Source organism: Sprattus sprattus (assembly GCF_963457725.1).
Source record: "Sprattus sprattus genome assembly, chromosome: 13".
NCBI classification, from domain to species: domain Eukaryota; kingdom Metazoa; phylum Chordata; class Actinopteri; order Clupeiformes; family Clupeidae; genus Sprattus; species Sprattus sprattus.
In genome coordinates this window covers 2,317,210-2,332,999 of record NC_137911.1, presented here as the reverse complement: position 1 = coordinate 2,332,999, position 15,790 = coordinate 2,317,210, and the positions used below count along the sequence as shown (strand labels likewise).

General features: G+C 39.9%; 1 protein-coding gene across 2 annotated transcripts in view; it reads left to right on the top strand.

Moving 5' to 3' along the window:
* Window positions 1–370: 370 nt before the first annotated feature.
* nadsyn1 (NAD synthetase 1) overlaps window positions 371–15,790 on the top strand; it is a 60,964-nt gene continuing 45,544 nt past the window's right edge. For both annotated transcript variants that reach the window (XR_013968868.1, XM_080850003.1), the window contains exons 1-11: window positions 371–492; window positions 708–768; window positions 2,640–2,756; window positions 2,888–2,941; window positions 5,097–5,186; window positions 8,404–8,455; window positions 12,459–12,547; window positions 12,765–12,882; window positions 13,211–13,342; window positions 13,686–13,757; window positions 13,963–14,087. Coding sequence is in view for 1 of the 2 variants with exons in the window: in XM_080850003.1 (XP_080706129.1) it covers window positions 408–492; window positions 708–768; window positions 2,640–2,756; window positions 2,888–2,941; window positions 5,097–5,186; window positions 8,404–8,455; window positions 12,459–12,547; window positions 12,765–12,882; window positions 13,211–13,342; window positions 13,686–13,757; window positions 13,963–14,087 (995 nt within the window). In the remaining variant the exon portion in view is untranslated. The remainder of the gene's footprint in view (window positions 493–707; window positions 769–2,639; window positions 2,757–2,887; window positions 2,942–5,096; window positions 5,187–8,403; window positions 8,456–12,458; window positions 12,548–12,764; window positions 12,883–13,210; window positions 13,343–13,685; window positions 13,758–13,962; window positions 14,088–15,790) is intronic.

The following is a 15,790-nucleotide window of genomic DNA, read 5'->3' as shown; positions in this document are numbered from 1 at the left end:
TTGCTGGTAGCAGACATAGCCTATAGCAATATTTGAGAGATATAATAGGTCTACGGTCTATACAGAGACAACATGCACCTTTATTTTTCAATGAACATAATCGTCCATGAGTGTTATGTTGTCCATTTTCCAAAACCCAATTAGTTTCTCTCATAGGGATTGAACAAAAAGTTAATCCACCGCATACAAAATGACGACCGCCACTCCCACAATCAATACTCGATAGCCGGGACCATAGACATTATATGGCCGGGACTATGCTCGATAGTATCTGAAAGATTAATTGTCATCCAGACAGAAGAGGGCGCTAACGAAACAAATTGAAATGCCAGAGGAAGAATATTAAAGAGACCAAGAAGAAGGTATAGTTTGAAGACTTCTGAAGTGAGCGTTGACGAGGAAACGAAATGGGTCGCAAAGTAACATTAGCAACGTGCTCACTCAATCAGTGGGCCTTAGATTTTGAAGGGAATTTGTCAAGAATATTGAGAAGTAAGTCTGTCCTGTTACACCACGTCTGCTGAACAAAATTAAACGGGAATGTCATGCTAGGATATGATTGTTAAAAACTATTTATTTAACATTACCAGGTCAAAGATATGTAGCCAGTAATCCAACTAGTCCAATATTTGTAAACCTTTGGACATTGGCCTTGAAACACGTTTTCATAAACGTCTTTTTTCTAACTTTATGTTAACCATCCGCAGGTATCGAAATAGCCAAGGGTAATGGAGCGAAATATAGACTGGGACCAGAACTGGAGATATGGTAACCTACATGTTCGCCGAAGTTTTGTTTTTGTTCACACAACAAACTGCAATTGACTAAAGGGTAGTAGCCTACTACGAAGCGAGGTAACTGGCTCATCTAGGTTACTTCAGGGGTAACTTGGGTTACGTTCAGACAGCAGGCGAAAGTTGCCTTAATAAAATAAAATCTGACTGATGTGTTTTTCTTGACAATGTGAATAGCACAAATCAGATGGAATCTGATATTTTCTATTCTGATTGGGCCACTTCCATATGCGGTTTTACAGATTCAGATCTTATTCTTTGCAATGGGACTCAGTCTGAACTGTCATATCGGAATTCATGACTTGTATTTCTATTGTCATTCATTACAATGTTGCGCTGGTGGAAGGGGAGGCACACCAAACGTTTGACCAAAGTGAAAATGGAACACGGCAGCGACCTGAATCAATGGACGGACAGTGAGGTGTTCGCCCCTTATCGAGAATACTGCGCTAGTTGTTGCCTGTGGTGGAGCCATAAAGCATTGCGTAGTTCTTGCAAGAGGTGTCGCACCCTGTTCACTACAGTTACATGGCAGGGGCACAGGCTCCATTCTTCGTACTAGGCAATGTACTACCCCCATCACGAGGCAGTGAACCACCAAAATTAGTTTGAAGCTGTTATTTTAAGGTACAATTGTTCCATAATGCAGGTGTGATGTTGAATTGATGCCTTTTGTGTGTTTGCACTTAAGTGAACCTAAAACTTCAAATCTATATTGGTTGTACTTGAGGTTAACAGATAATGCACTAATTTGGTCAGAGGGGTTAGTTAGTTCTGTATACCCAGTTTGTATGGTATCAGACACAATTATTCTTCCATTGCCTGGACCAATAATAAGCTGATATGATCTTTCTGAACCAATATATATGTATGCTTTTGTATTTGAGGGATTTTGGACCTCTTCTGGGTTAATGTTCCCATGTTGGGTTTGCCATGTCATGCTTTTCTGAGTGAAAAATAACATTTGTTGTTTTTTTGCCTACCGTGTCATTTCTGACCTACGAACATAATGCATTCATTCACATTCTCCCTTTCCCAAAAATGAAAGAAAAAGTGAAAGATGGTAAAGACATTGATCAAAGGATGGTATAGAGGGCAATATGGGCCTGCTGGGGGCTGCAAGACAGGCATTTGCACTACATACAATTATTCAATGGGCAAACAAAATAAATCATTCTTTTGTCTTCCTGTGGACACAAGAAGAAACTATTGTAAGTGTAGGCTACACATCTCATCTATACTCATCTATGTATTAAAATGAGAATGCATAGCCTACACCTTGATATCAAATATCCTATTCCTGACTTGTTACAGGTGTGCTTTTAACTGGGGTTGCAGCTGAACTCATTGTTATCCTTGCACAATAGCATAACGTTCATACAGGTAGCCCTTGTAGCCCATGTGAAGGCTATCATTAAATAATTCCTTATTTTTGTCATGTATTTAGCTATTGAATATGGACACAATGTAGGACGGAATAGACCAGAGAACATAGCCTAGCGTAAAACAAGAAAACGGTTATCTTTACACTAAAGGAAACGCACTGCCAACAAGCCTCCCTGGCCTTCTGGCTACCATGTTGTGAAGGTTATAATTTAAACAACAATTTATCTTAGTGCATTGTTACGGTAAGAAAAAGCAGTGCGCAAGCCATTGGTCATAGATTGGGCCTGCATTTGCGAACATGGCTCTTTTATGTGAACGCACACAAACTCTTGATAACTCTGAGTTCAATCTGAGTAGGTTAAACTCCCTTCGTACTACATCCCTCAGTAGTTATTCATTCACCTTTAGGTTTGTATATTTTAAAATCTAACACACCTGTTTTTGTGCTCTTTTAATCAGTGGGTATGGTTGTGCAGACCACTTCTATGAGTCGGACACGCTGCTCCATTGTCTTCAGGTGCTTAGGGAGCTTCTGGAATCACCAGTGACCCAAGATATCATTTGTGATGTAGGCATGTGAGTGGAAGAAAGCATTTCATATATCTTTTGTGATGTAGGCATGTGAGTGGAAGAACGCATTTCAGACATTTCTGAATTTTCTGGTGTGCATGAACTTTGAACTTCACATTATGTCTGCACTTCCACAGGCCAGTTATGCACCGTGATGTTCGTTACAACTGCAGGGTCATTTTTTTTAACAAGTAAGTTAATACATGCTGTTTTTGTGTGTAATTCTTCCTTTCCCCACTTGCCAAATTGAAGGCTTTTCCTCATATCAGATTATCTTGGTGTGGGTAAAAACCAATCAGTAATGCATGTTTGTGATGTGTAACCTTTGTTGTAGTGTGACTTTACATTATTTACCTCTAGCGATTAAATACACTGACATTGCTTGTCCACAAGTGTCATTTGGTTGTTAACAATCTACAGTTTAGCGGCAGCATTAACAGGCAACCACTCTAACATGTCTAATATAGGACCCATTTGACAACAAACCAATAGTTCATGGACTGACATAAACAGGGAGAAACTCAGTCTAACAACAATTCTATGGTAACTCCGGAGAAGTGCTGGAACTGGCTTTTGAGTGACGACAAAGGAATCTTTATTTTGTGATTGAGGCATTTTTCACATTGTTGAATTTCATTTCAGTTGAAGTTCTTGCCACCATTATTCCACTTGTGTAGCTTGCTGGGTTATTAACAAACTTGAAAACTGTCCAATCAAATGGCTTTAAAGAAACTAAAACCCACCCCTTGTTTGCATATTGGACCATGATATCCTTAAATGGATCATGAAATAAGTTAACATATATAATAACAAATATTTTTTAAACAGATAAATAAATCCTTAAGTCACCATTTCAAGAGTTATTGACACATTTATTGAATGAGGTATCAACATATATTTCACAATATTTTTACAGACATATTTCTCTCTCACTATATAAACTCCTCAAAAAAAGTTCGGAAACATTTCTTCTGTCGATTATCCCTCCCCTTTAATAATACCAATTAGTATTGTTTTGTATATTGTTGGAAAGCCTGATTAGTTACCTTTACAACGAGGTACAACTTGTAAAGATCGTGCATTCGTGGAATGAGAAACACAGCTAACCGTGTGGGTAGCGGCCCACATTTTTTTGCCAAAATCCTAAAAAAAAGTTTGGAAACGTTTCTTCAGTCGATTTTCCCTCCCCTTTAATAATACCAATTGATATTGTATTGTGTATCGTTGGAAAGCCTGATTAGTCACCTTTACAACGAGGTACAACTTGTAAGGATCTTGCAATCGTGGAATGAGAAACACAGCTAACCGTGTGGGTAGCGGCCCAAAAAGATGTGCCAAAACCCCCTGCAATATTCTTCTCTTGGTATTCACTCTTGTTTTGAGTTGCTTGGTGGATTTGATGATTCTCCCACAGTATTAAGAAAAAAAAAAAAACATATTGACCATTTTTACCTCAGTAGCATGTGGATCGTGTATTCGTTGAATGAGCAACACAGCTAACCGTGTGGGTAGCATCCCAAAAATGTTTGCCAAAATCCCCTGCAATAATCTTCTGTTGGAATTTAGTGAGATATCGGAATGAGATTCTGGAGCCAATGGCGACCCCATATCTCCAGAATCTGGGACCTAACTCCATCCTCCAGGATGACAACGCTCGCCCCCACAGAGGCAGGATCATCACAGAGTACCTCAAGAACTTGGGAGTGGAGATGATGGAAAGGCCTGCCGTGAGTCCCGACCTAAACCAAATTGAATACTTGTGGGATCTGCTTGGGCGTGCAGTACGTGCCAGAGTGACCAACGCAACCATGTTGGCTGACTTGCTACAAATTCTGGTTCAGGAATGGGATGCCATCCCACAGGAGGTGCCAAGCTGTTGTGGCTGCGTATGGATCTTCCACATGCTACTGAGGTCCCTGACAGTGTAAAATGAATAAAGTGTAAAAATGGTCAATATGTGTTGTTTTTTCCTTAATACTGTGGGAGAATCATCCAATCCACCAAACAACACAAAACAAAAGTGAATACCAACAGAAGAATATTGCAGGGGATTTTGGCAAAAAAATGTGGGCCGCTACCCACACGGTTAGCTGTGTTGCTCATTCCACGAAATCACGATCCTTACAAGTTGTACCTCGTTGTAAACGTGACTAATCAGGCTTTCCAACGATATACAACACAATACCAATTGGTATTATTAAAGGGGAGGGATAATCGACTGAAGAAAGTTTCCAAACTTTTTTTGAGGAGTTTATATATATATATATATATATATATATAAAATCTCCATCCATACATGCATACACATATATGTATTAATTTTAGTTTGTGTCTGTTATTTTTCAGGAAGATCCTTCTCATCCGTCCAAAAATGTTCCTGGCAAATTATGGTAACAACCGTGAGTTTCGCTGGTTTTCTCCTTGGACTCAGCCCAGGTGTGTATTGTATTACTGTAAACAACATATGGAATTATAGTAGGGGTGTGTTCAAAATATCGATACGGGGATACATTGTCGCGGGCCTCTTTACGATGCGTGTATCGATACGGAGGCGTCAGTATCGATACTTCACGTGCAACAAAAAAAAAAAAAAAAAATTTTTTTTTTTTTTTTTTTTGTCTGTTTCTTTGTACAGCGTCTACTTGGTTCATGTGCCTGCCTGCATACTTTGCCCATCATCCAGTTGATGGTATAATTTGAAAGCAGAGTTTCTGTAGAATCCACATGAGGTGACAAATATGTTATGATGTACTGTCAAGGAGTTACAGGCAATTTTTTTTTGTTATAAGCCTAAAATATCGGGATACGTATCGTATACGTAGGTATCGCATGTATCGCGATACATATCGTATCGCGACCCCTGTATCGGGATGCGTATCGTATCGCGAGGTGGTTGGCGATACCCACCCCTAAATTATAGGCAAGTTTAAAAAAAAAAAAAATACGTTTTATATTAGCATAAAGTACATCAATAGGGGTGAGTTTTCAGATTTGCAATAGCAGTTCATTCACACAACTGTAAGACAAATTATGTTTGTCAGGTGGTTGCTGTAGTAATCTGTCTTTATTACAGTAAAGTGCATTAACGAAGCACGTGGAGAATACTCTGGATTCAGCGGTGCAGATCTGAAAAACAAACAAATCTCTAGCCATATACACTTTTAAAGACACCTTAGTTTTGAATGTAAATGAGCTAGCCTTCTAGTGCAAGCAGGTCAATTAGAAGAACTAGGGCAGGGGTACTCAATAGGTGGACAGCGGTCTGGATCCGGACCCAAACGCAATACCATTGTGACCGAAGCCAAAATCAACATTCTAAATTAATCTAAAATAATAATGATCCAAGCGAGTTTTCATTGGTGCGTGATTTCGCGCTACATATTTGCTCCTACTCGCTGTGGTTTCTCTCTTCCATGTTTAATCCAGAGGTCCAAATTCAGAAGCTGTAATAACAGCATCACTAAGACAACTCACTCATTCAATGTTGGCCACGAGCTCGGTGGGTCACGCAGGTTGTGTGTATCAATGGCAACAACGCGGGCAGATCGACTTGTGAATGGTACGTGATTCTCAGTAAATGAAATTCATGGCGTGCTCTAAACCCGACAAAAACCGAATTAAGAAAGAGTGGACTGACAAGTATGTATTTGTTCTGCCTGTTTGGAGCACAAAACCGATGCATTTGTACTTCCTTTGGGGAGCACAAAACCGATGTGTTTAATCTGCAACGAGACGGTTGTCCTTGTCAAAAGTGGTAGCTAACGTGATACGTCACTATGAAGCAAAGCATGCGCACCTTGAACAAAATAACCATCAGAACTCTGAGGTGAGGGCCAGAAACCATCTGCAATCATACCAAGCAACATGCAGTGTAATTGTTAGATCAGACACACAACAAGAGCATGCATACCTCAACATAGTGAGTCTGCCTTTTCAACCATGAATATGGTGAAAAAAAATACAGGAGCTCACTCACTAATGAACATTTACCTCAGTGCCTCCACCTGGCCCTCACACCTTTGGTGCATAGTTTGAACGTTTTTGTTGGAGTTATGTTTTTCGATTTTGACCGTCACTGTTCCGAACCCTGGACTGAATGGAAATTTGGCGAGTGGACCTTTTGGGTTTCTAATTGAGTTCCCCTGAACTAGAGGATTCCATCCCTCTTTGTCTCATGCTCTGTTTGGAAAGCGTATTGCGTAATGCTGCAGCTGGGTGGGATTTCGTAGAAGTGACCTGATTATTGCAAGATTGTGTCATTTTAGCAAGAATTTAATCATAGTCTGAGAGATGAGTCACACAAATTTATATGGCAGGCTGAGTCGGGAATTCACTTTTGTTGATCAAAGCAAATGTATATCCAACATCCTCAGTCATGATGTCAGGGGACCCAATGTACACTACCGTTCAAAAGTTTGGGGTCATCCAGACAATTTCATGTTTTCCATGAAAACTCACACTTGTATTTATCAAATGAGTTGCAAAATGAATAGAAAAAATAGTCAAGACATTGACAAGGTTGGAAATAATGATTTTTATTTGAAATATTAATTTTGTTCTTCAAACTTTGCTTTCATCAATAAAGGCTCCATTTGCAGCAATTACAGCATTGCAGACCTTTGGCAGTCTAGCTATTAATTTGTGGAGGTAATCTGTAGAAATTTCACCCCACGCTTCCTGAAGCACCTCCCACAAGTTGGATTGGCTTGATGGGCACTTCTTGCATACCATACGGCCAAGCTGCTCCCACAACAGCTCAATGGGTTGAGATCTGGTGACTGCGCTGGCCACTCCATTACAGACAGCATACGAGCTGCCTGCTTCTTCCCTAAATAGTTCTTGCATAATTTGGAGGTGCGCTTTGGGTCATTGTCCTGTTGTAGGAGGAAATCTGCTCCAATCAAGCGCTGTATGGCATGCTGTTGCAAAATAGAGTGATAGCCTTCATTATTTAAAATCCCTTTTACCTTGTACAAATCTCCCACTTTACCAGCACCAAAGCAGCCCCAGACCATCACATTACCTCCACCATGCTTGACAGATGGCGTCAGGCACTCTTCCTGCATCTTTTCACCTCTTCTGCGCCTCACAAATGTTCTTCTGTATGATCCACACCTCAAACTTTAAATTCGTCCAGAACTCTTTTTTCCAATCTTCCTCTGTCCAATGTCTGTGTTCTTTTGCCCATATCAATCTTTTCTTTTTATTTGCCAGTCTCAGATATGGCTTTTTCTTTGCCACTCTGCCTATAAGGCCAGCATCCCAGAGTCGCCTCTTCACTGTAGAAGGTGACACTGGCGTTTTGCGGGTACCATTTAAAAAGCTGCCAGTTGAGGACCTGTGAGGCGTCTATTTCTTAAACTAGACACTCTAATATACTTGTCTTCTTGTTGAGTTGTGCACCGGGGCCTCCTACTTCTCTTTTTACTCTGGTTAGAGCCCGTTTGTGCTGTTCTCTGAAGGGAGTAGTACACACCGTTGTAGGAAATGTTCATTTTTTTTCTCGCAATTTCTCGCATGGAATAGCCTTCATTTCTAAGAACAAGAATAGACTGGCGAGATTCACATGAAAGTAATCTTTTTCTGGAGTATAACCGAACTCACAAGTATGTGCATGTTATAATACGTGTACATAAAATATTTTGTGTTCTAGGCATGTAGAGGAGTACATTTTACCAAGGATGATCCGGGATATCACTGATCAGGTAAGGCTAACATTCCCATTCTCCACTGCAAGGAGACACTCTATTCCAACTTCGAAGGCCAGTCTTTTTTTTCCTTCAGAAAAGTAAACACCACAAATGGACTGCTTTTGGAAAGTTGTGATGGGGACTGCTGTAATTAAATTGTGTTTTGTGGGGTTCCATTAAGCATTTAACAGATGAATTTGTTTCATTTTAATGAGACCTTTCCTGTTAAACAAGAGTGTTTTTTAGGTAAACACATTTTTCTCATGCCATTCTGTGGTGAATCCATGCTAACATTTAACCTTAGTGTACAGCAACATACAGTGTGCGGTTGAATAGTGTTTTTGGCTAACTAAGTGAAATGACCCGCAAGTATCTTAGTGGCAGCCATGGTGAGGGCTGGTTGAATTCTCTAAATGCTGGAGGAAAGGTGTTTTTCTGCTTCATCTCCTTCAGCATAGGGTTCAGTGGACCATCCTTTTACGAAAGGAAAGCAACAACAAATCATCATCATAACCCATGTCAATTACATCTGTGTTGCATTAATATGTAGCCTAGTGAAACTGCATTAATATGTAGCCGGGTGAAAGTGCATTAATATGTAGCCGGGTGAAAGTGCATTAATATGTAATCTAGTGAAAGTGCATTAATATGTAGCCTAGTGAAAGTGCATCAATATGTAGCCTAGTGAAAGTGCATCAATATGAAGCCTAGTGAAAGTGCATTAATATGTAGCCTAGTGAAAGTGCATCAATATGTAGCCTAGTGAAGGTGCATCAATATGAAGCCTAGTGAAAGTGCATCAATATGAAGCCTAGTGAAAGTGCATCAATATGTAGCCTAGTGAAAGTGAAAGTGCAAGCCTAGTGAAAGTGCATCAATATGTAGCCTAGTGAAAGTGAAAGTGCATCAATATGTAGCCTAGTGAAAGTGCATCAATATGTAGCCTAGTGAAAGTGAAAGTGCATCAATATGTAGCCTAGTGAAAGTGCATCAATATGAAGCCTAGTGAAAGTGCATCAATATGTAGCCTAGTGAAAGTGAAAGTGCATCAATATGTAGCCTAGTGAAAGTGCATCAATATGTAGCTTAGTGAAAGTGCATCAATATGAAGCCTAGTGAAAGTGCATTCATATGCAGCCTAATGAAAGTGCATCAATATATAGCCTAGTGAAAGTGCATTAATATGTAGCCTAGTGAAAGTGAAAGTGCATCAATATGTAGCCTAGTGAAAGTGCATTCATATGCAGCCTAATGAAAGTGAAAGTGCATCAATATGTAGCCTAGTGAAAGTGCATTCATATGCAGCCTAATGAAAGTGCATCAATATGTAGCCTAGTGAAAGTGCATTAATATGTAGCCTAGTGAAAGTGCATCAATATGTAGCTTAGTGAAAGTGCATCAATATGTAGCCTAGTGAAAGTGCATTAATATGTAGCCGGGTGAAAGTGCATTAATATGTAGCCGGGTGAAAGTGCATTAATATGTAGTCTAGTGAAAGTGCATTAATATGTAGCCTAGTGAAAGTGCATCAATATGTAGCCTAGTGAAAGTGCATCAATATGAAGCCTAGTGAAAGTGCATCAATATGTAGCCAAGTGAAGGTGCATCAATATGTAGCCTAGTGAAAGTGCATTCATATGCAGCCTATTGAAAGTGCATCAATATGTAGCCTAGTGAAAGTGCATTAATATGTAGCCTAGTGAAGGTGCATCAATATGTAGCCTAGTGAAAGTGCATCAATATGTAGCCCAGTGAAAGTGCATCAATATGTAGCCTAGTGAAAGTGAAAGTGCATCAATATGTAGCCTAGTGAAAGTGCATTCATATGCAGCCTATTGATAGTGCATCAATATGTAGCCTAGTGAAAGTGCATTAATATGTAGCCTAGTGAAAGTGCATCAATATGTAGCATAGTGAAAGTGCATTAATATGTAGCCTAGTGAAAGTGCATCAATATGTAGCCTAGCCTAGTGAAAGTGCAGTTGGATTCTCTTAGCACCTCATGATGTTTTCCATCAAGGCCAAGGAAAAGTGATAAGGGCCTGATAAAGGACATCATTTCTTGACCATTCAACCACAGCTACAGACTATAAGCTTACAATTAGTTGATTTAATTCTCCATCTCATAGATTCAGGGTCTTGAAGGCATACAAAACATTTCATCAGACTGTTTCAATATCAATCAAAGCATGGGCCGTAACAACCTTACGCCCATTTTCTTGTTTTAGAAGTCCAAAATCCACAAACTTTATACATTGTCATGAGCAAACTATTTGGAGGCCCGTTAAATCAAGAGGCTGACTGTACTGTTCTGTATAGATGGTAACTTGTGAAGAAAACTGGACCATGACTGTGTTAAAATGTGCCCCTTTGAAACCAGTTGACAGACCAGTTGACAGTGAAGCTGCGTAGGCACCCATTGTGTTTCTACCTCGTCTTATTCATCCTCTGCCACGGGAGTTTATAGCAGTCCCTCAAACCATATGGCAAAGTGTTGAAATGTGGCTCTCTGATTGGGGACAATCCCCTGATTCTTTTCACCATGAATCATATCTGTGCTGTAGCAACACAAATGGTTTGAAGTTGGAGGTGGGTTTATGCACCCAACCTTTAAACCTTATTTATATATGTTAACCAGAGTGCCTACCAGTCACTAGAAAAATAAAAACAGTTTTGCATAGTAATTGCTTTCAACTCGAACCCTCCCTCACAAGACATAGCTGCACCATTAACATGTCGTAGTATATTCCATATTTAGGGCCCGAGCTGCTGAAGGCAGCGAAGCCCTATTGTAACTGTATGGTTTCTTATTATTATTATTATTAGGGCCCGAGCTGCTGAAAGCAGCGAAGCCCTATTGAAGTAACTTGTTTGGATTGCATCTGAAACGTGTTTTCGGTTTTATCCCGTTGTGTAGACCAACACGCAAAATTAGCTGATACACAATGTCTTGTCTAGTCATTATCCACCTGTGGTACGTGTGGTGTAAGGAGATTAGCCAAAAATTAGCAAAACATTACCGATATGACCAAGTATGATCTCTATCAGAATCCGTAATCTCTCGTGAACATCTCCTAACTCGGTCGTCAGCTGTCGTCCCTGTGATAAGCGGGTAAACCTCAATTTAAAGAGGGAGAGAGGTATCGGTGTTGTATTTGTAATTGTATGACCCTAACAAGTTCTCGTCGCTAAATCGAATTCGCTAAGTTCGTTCCATGGCAGTTTGTACACACAGAAATAAATGGCTGTCTAGTACACTTAATTACGATCTACAACTGTAATGTTTTGCACACATACAATTTAAATACCCATTTTGGGCTGGAGCGTATGTTGTTTAAAATCCGTTATCCTGGTTGACACCGAAATCAATATTAAGTAACGTGTACCATCTCATTCTTTCTCATGGAGGGAAATGCCCTCTCTCTCTCTTTCTGAATGCAAAAGCATGGTTATTTACTAGATCATCCCGGTTAGAGAAAAAAGATGCCATGAATCACCTGCCATTTTACACATTCTTGACTTCTTCGTGATAGCAATTCTTACAGTATAACTTAGCTGCCATTTGCTAGCTAGCCAAGTAAATAAACATGATGCTGAAGGTGAGTTGCCAAAAAATAATCTATTAATGCCGCGGTTATGAGGGGCAAGGGCAGAAGATATGTGCTCCGTTTTCCGTCCATCATTACTCTTCGTATCGCAGAGAATGACCTGAGGTTGGGTTACCCAGCCAAGCCTCGTTTTCGTTTTAAAATGGCGGAGTATGAGCTGCCATTGTTGTTCTTTCCCTAAATCAGTCTGTGTCAAATTGCAGTGCCAAAACAAATCAAGCATTATAAACAATGTGGGATTTTTTCAATTTGTGTCAAATTGCAATGCATTTTTTGCTTTTTTACTTCCATCCAATCCACAATAAATCTCATGAATCCATCCTTGTAATATGAAATATATTGAGCCACAGTACATCTCATTGAATCCATCTTTGTAAAATCAAATACTGAAAAATCTCTCCCCCCTTAAGGCATCCATCCCGTTTGGAGATTGTGTTCTCTCTACTGTTGACACATGCATGGGCAGTGAGATTTGTGCTGAGATGTGGCACCCTAAAAGGTATTATGCTAAAGCCCCATGAGGAGTGCTATTGAATGTACTTGCTTCATACTGCACATGTTCTAACCCTACCCATTTAAGATGAAATGGAATAGAAGCATGTGAATCAAGGGCCCATTAGCTTTCACTTGGGATCACACACTTATTCCACTTTGCATAATTCCATTTGCACATGTTTATCTGTTTAATGTATATATTTCTGTCTTGTGTATTTTAGCCCTCACATTGACATGGGATTGGATGGTGTTGAAGTATTCACCAACTCCTCAGCCAGCTACCATGAGTTAAGAAAGGCAAACCAGAGGGTGGCACTAGTCAGCTCCGCCACTAGTAAGGTAAGGGTTTGATTCAGTGTACTTGACTCAGTGTACTTCGCAGTCTGAATTATGTTTGACACCTATTATGGAAGGTAAACAAATACATGATAACAAATCTTAAATTGATTTAGCTCCATTGATCTATATAACTTTCACTAGGCTAGTGTATTAACATTGTGAATACGGCTTATTGCATGTTTGTGGGGCATTTTGGACTCAGATATTGCCCAGGCACTTAGGCTGCTTTTAGCCACCCTAAAAGAACAATAAATGGGTTATTACCTCTGCCTATTTCAAATAGTCGTTTTAGGCTTTTTACAGTTGGTCCTTTTCATTTGTTTTCCAGAGTGGGGGTATTTACCTGTTTGCCAATCAGAAGGGGTGTGATGGGGACCGTCTGTATTATGATGGATGTGCTATGATTGCCATCAATGGAGACATTGTGGTCCAGGGAGCTCAGTTCTCTTTGGATGATGTGGTGAGTCATTTTGTGTGCAGATTAACTCAGACTATGTAGAACTCAGATAAATTAGATTTTGTGTGCAGATTAACTCAGACTATGTAGAACTAGATAAATGATTGTAACTCAAAGAAATATTGTGAACCTGGGTGTTGATGTATGATGCTATTCTAGTGCAAAATAGTATATATACATAATAGTTGACTTTTTGTTGAATGGTATCAATATTAGAATGATCAACATCACTCAAGGGAACTGTTGATCTTGTATTTTTGTACTATTGTTAGTAAATGAACAAAAGGGTTCTTTGGATCAACCTGTATGGTCTCGCCTACGTTTATTTTCTGTGATTCTTCAAAAGGAGGTTTTGTGTGCCACTCTTGATCTGGAGGATGTGCGGAGCTATCGTGGAGAACGATGTCAACCACACATGGTGAGGCTAGTTTTGTTTCTTAGAATCTTTGTATTGAGGTATTCATAGAGAAGCATTCACAGCATTATTAATGAAAAACAGCAATCACTGTTCCCTATGAATCCCTTCCCCCCCCATCACGTCAACACATGGTCAGTCAGCTAAAGAGAGTATCTTGTTCCATTTGACCTTATCCCATATTTTTCTTGGGGGGTGGGGCAAAAAGATCTATGATCATAAACCATACCACAGGGTGAATGTGGACTTCTCCGTCTCTGACTGTGAGGATATGCCCCTGCCCACGCACCAGCCTATTGAGTGGCAGTATCACAGCCCTGAGGAAGAGATCAGGTATGCCATTTTAGTGGATTTTTAGGAAACATTTGTGTTGATGAAACATCAGTTGGATCTGAGTTACAGATATCCCAATCTTACTTTTTTCAAGTCTAATATGTTCCAAATGACACATTGTGTTCTGTATAATTAAGCAATAAGGTTCGAGAGGCAGTACGGTATCGTCAATAATGTACTTGTTCGAGGGAGTTGTTAGGCCCGACGCGTCAACCCTCGAACAAGTACATTATTGACGATACCGTACTGACTCGAGTACCTTATTGCTTTTATAACACGGTTGCCAGCGACTTTATAAATATTAAGTACAATTCAATTATAAACTCTAAGCTGCCTTTCAGCACAAAAAAGTTATAGTCACCAAACATTGTGTATCGCATTTCAGTAGCCAAGAGAAAATAGTCCCCCTTTGTGTGGCTGTTGCTATGCAACAGACAAATAACATTGGGACCTTCACGTCTGTAAGCCTAGCACAAAAGCTACGTGTGTTTCAATGGGGTTTTGGTCTAAGCGTTTCAGTCACCTACAAATAATATTGGAGACTTTCAGTAAAGACTTTCAACATTCGCGTAGCACAGAAACAACTAACGAGTCAATTTAGACATATAAAAAGTCGTGTAGATAGCTTAATTCACATGAAATATTTCCCACTACATTAGCCACAACACGCCGCCATCTTGGATAGATATTTCCTTTTGAGTGTGTACTGATATGGAACGCTCAGGTAGATGAAAACAGGTCGTACAGTTACTATACCGTTGAATATAGCACACCCCGGAACTAACTCTCAGAATGGTGGATTCCATCTACCCGTGTTATAATTCCATCTACCCGTGTTATAATTAGTTTTAAGGGCTTGTATTTTTTCGATATCCCAAACTTACTGGACATGATCATGAGTGGTATGGGTCCTGACAGAGAGCATACTTTGCAAGGGCGTAGGTTTGGTCTCAGCATTGGTAGGGACACTGCTCGGTAGACCCCCCCCCCCCCCCCCCCCCCATATAAAAAAAAACTTAGTTGATGTTATATTGAACCGGCAAACTTTATTAAAATATATTAACCTTTATAAAACAATTGGGTTCTATCGCGTAATTTAGCTGTTTTTGATTGGACGATAGACGTTCCATGCTATAGGTTATTAGTCAACATACCAACAGTTACGGGACTTTTCACAGCTAATAATAAATCACTCCGCGATGAACAATTTGCGTTGATGATAACCGTTAATTCAAAATTCTTAAAATTCCAAACCAAACGTGTTGAAATGTTAATTTGTTGACGGTAGAATTGTTTTATAAAAGCAATATAGCACGAGTGGGAGTTGGGTAGGTAAGGGATAATCCCACGGGTGTTGTTGCCTACGCCACTCGGCCTGCGGCCTCGGTGGCTACGGCCGAACACCACCCGTGGGATTATCCCTTACCTACCCCACTCCCACTCGTGCTATATTGCTTAATTGTGTACTAACTTATGGAACTGATTTAAACTAGAGCTGTGAAAAATAACGTGTTATGATTCATTTACAGGATTAATGCGTATTTTTTTTTTAAACTCATTTAACGCATGTGCCGAATGAGCTTCCAATAAACCCACAATTGACCGTTCGCGAAACTCCTCCCTAGAACGGCCCTCGTCCAACCCTACCTGAGCAACCTCTTTAAGCAACCTCTATAAGAGAAGAGGGTCAGACAAACTTGAGG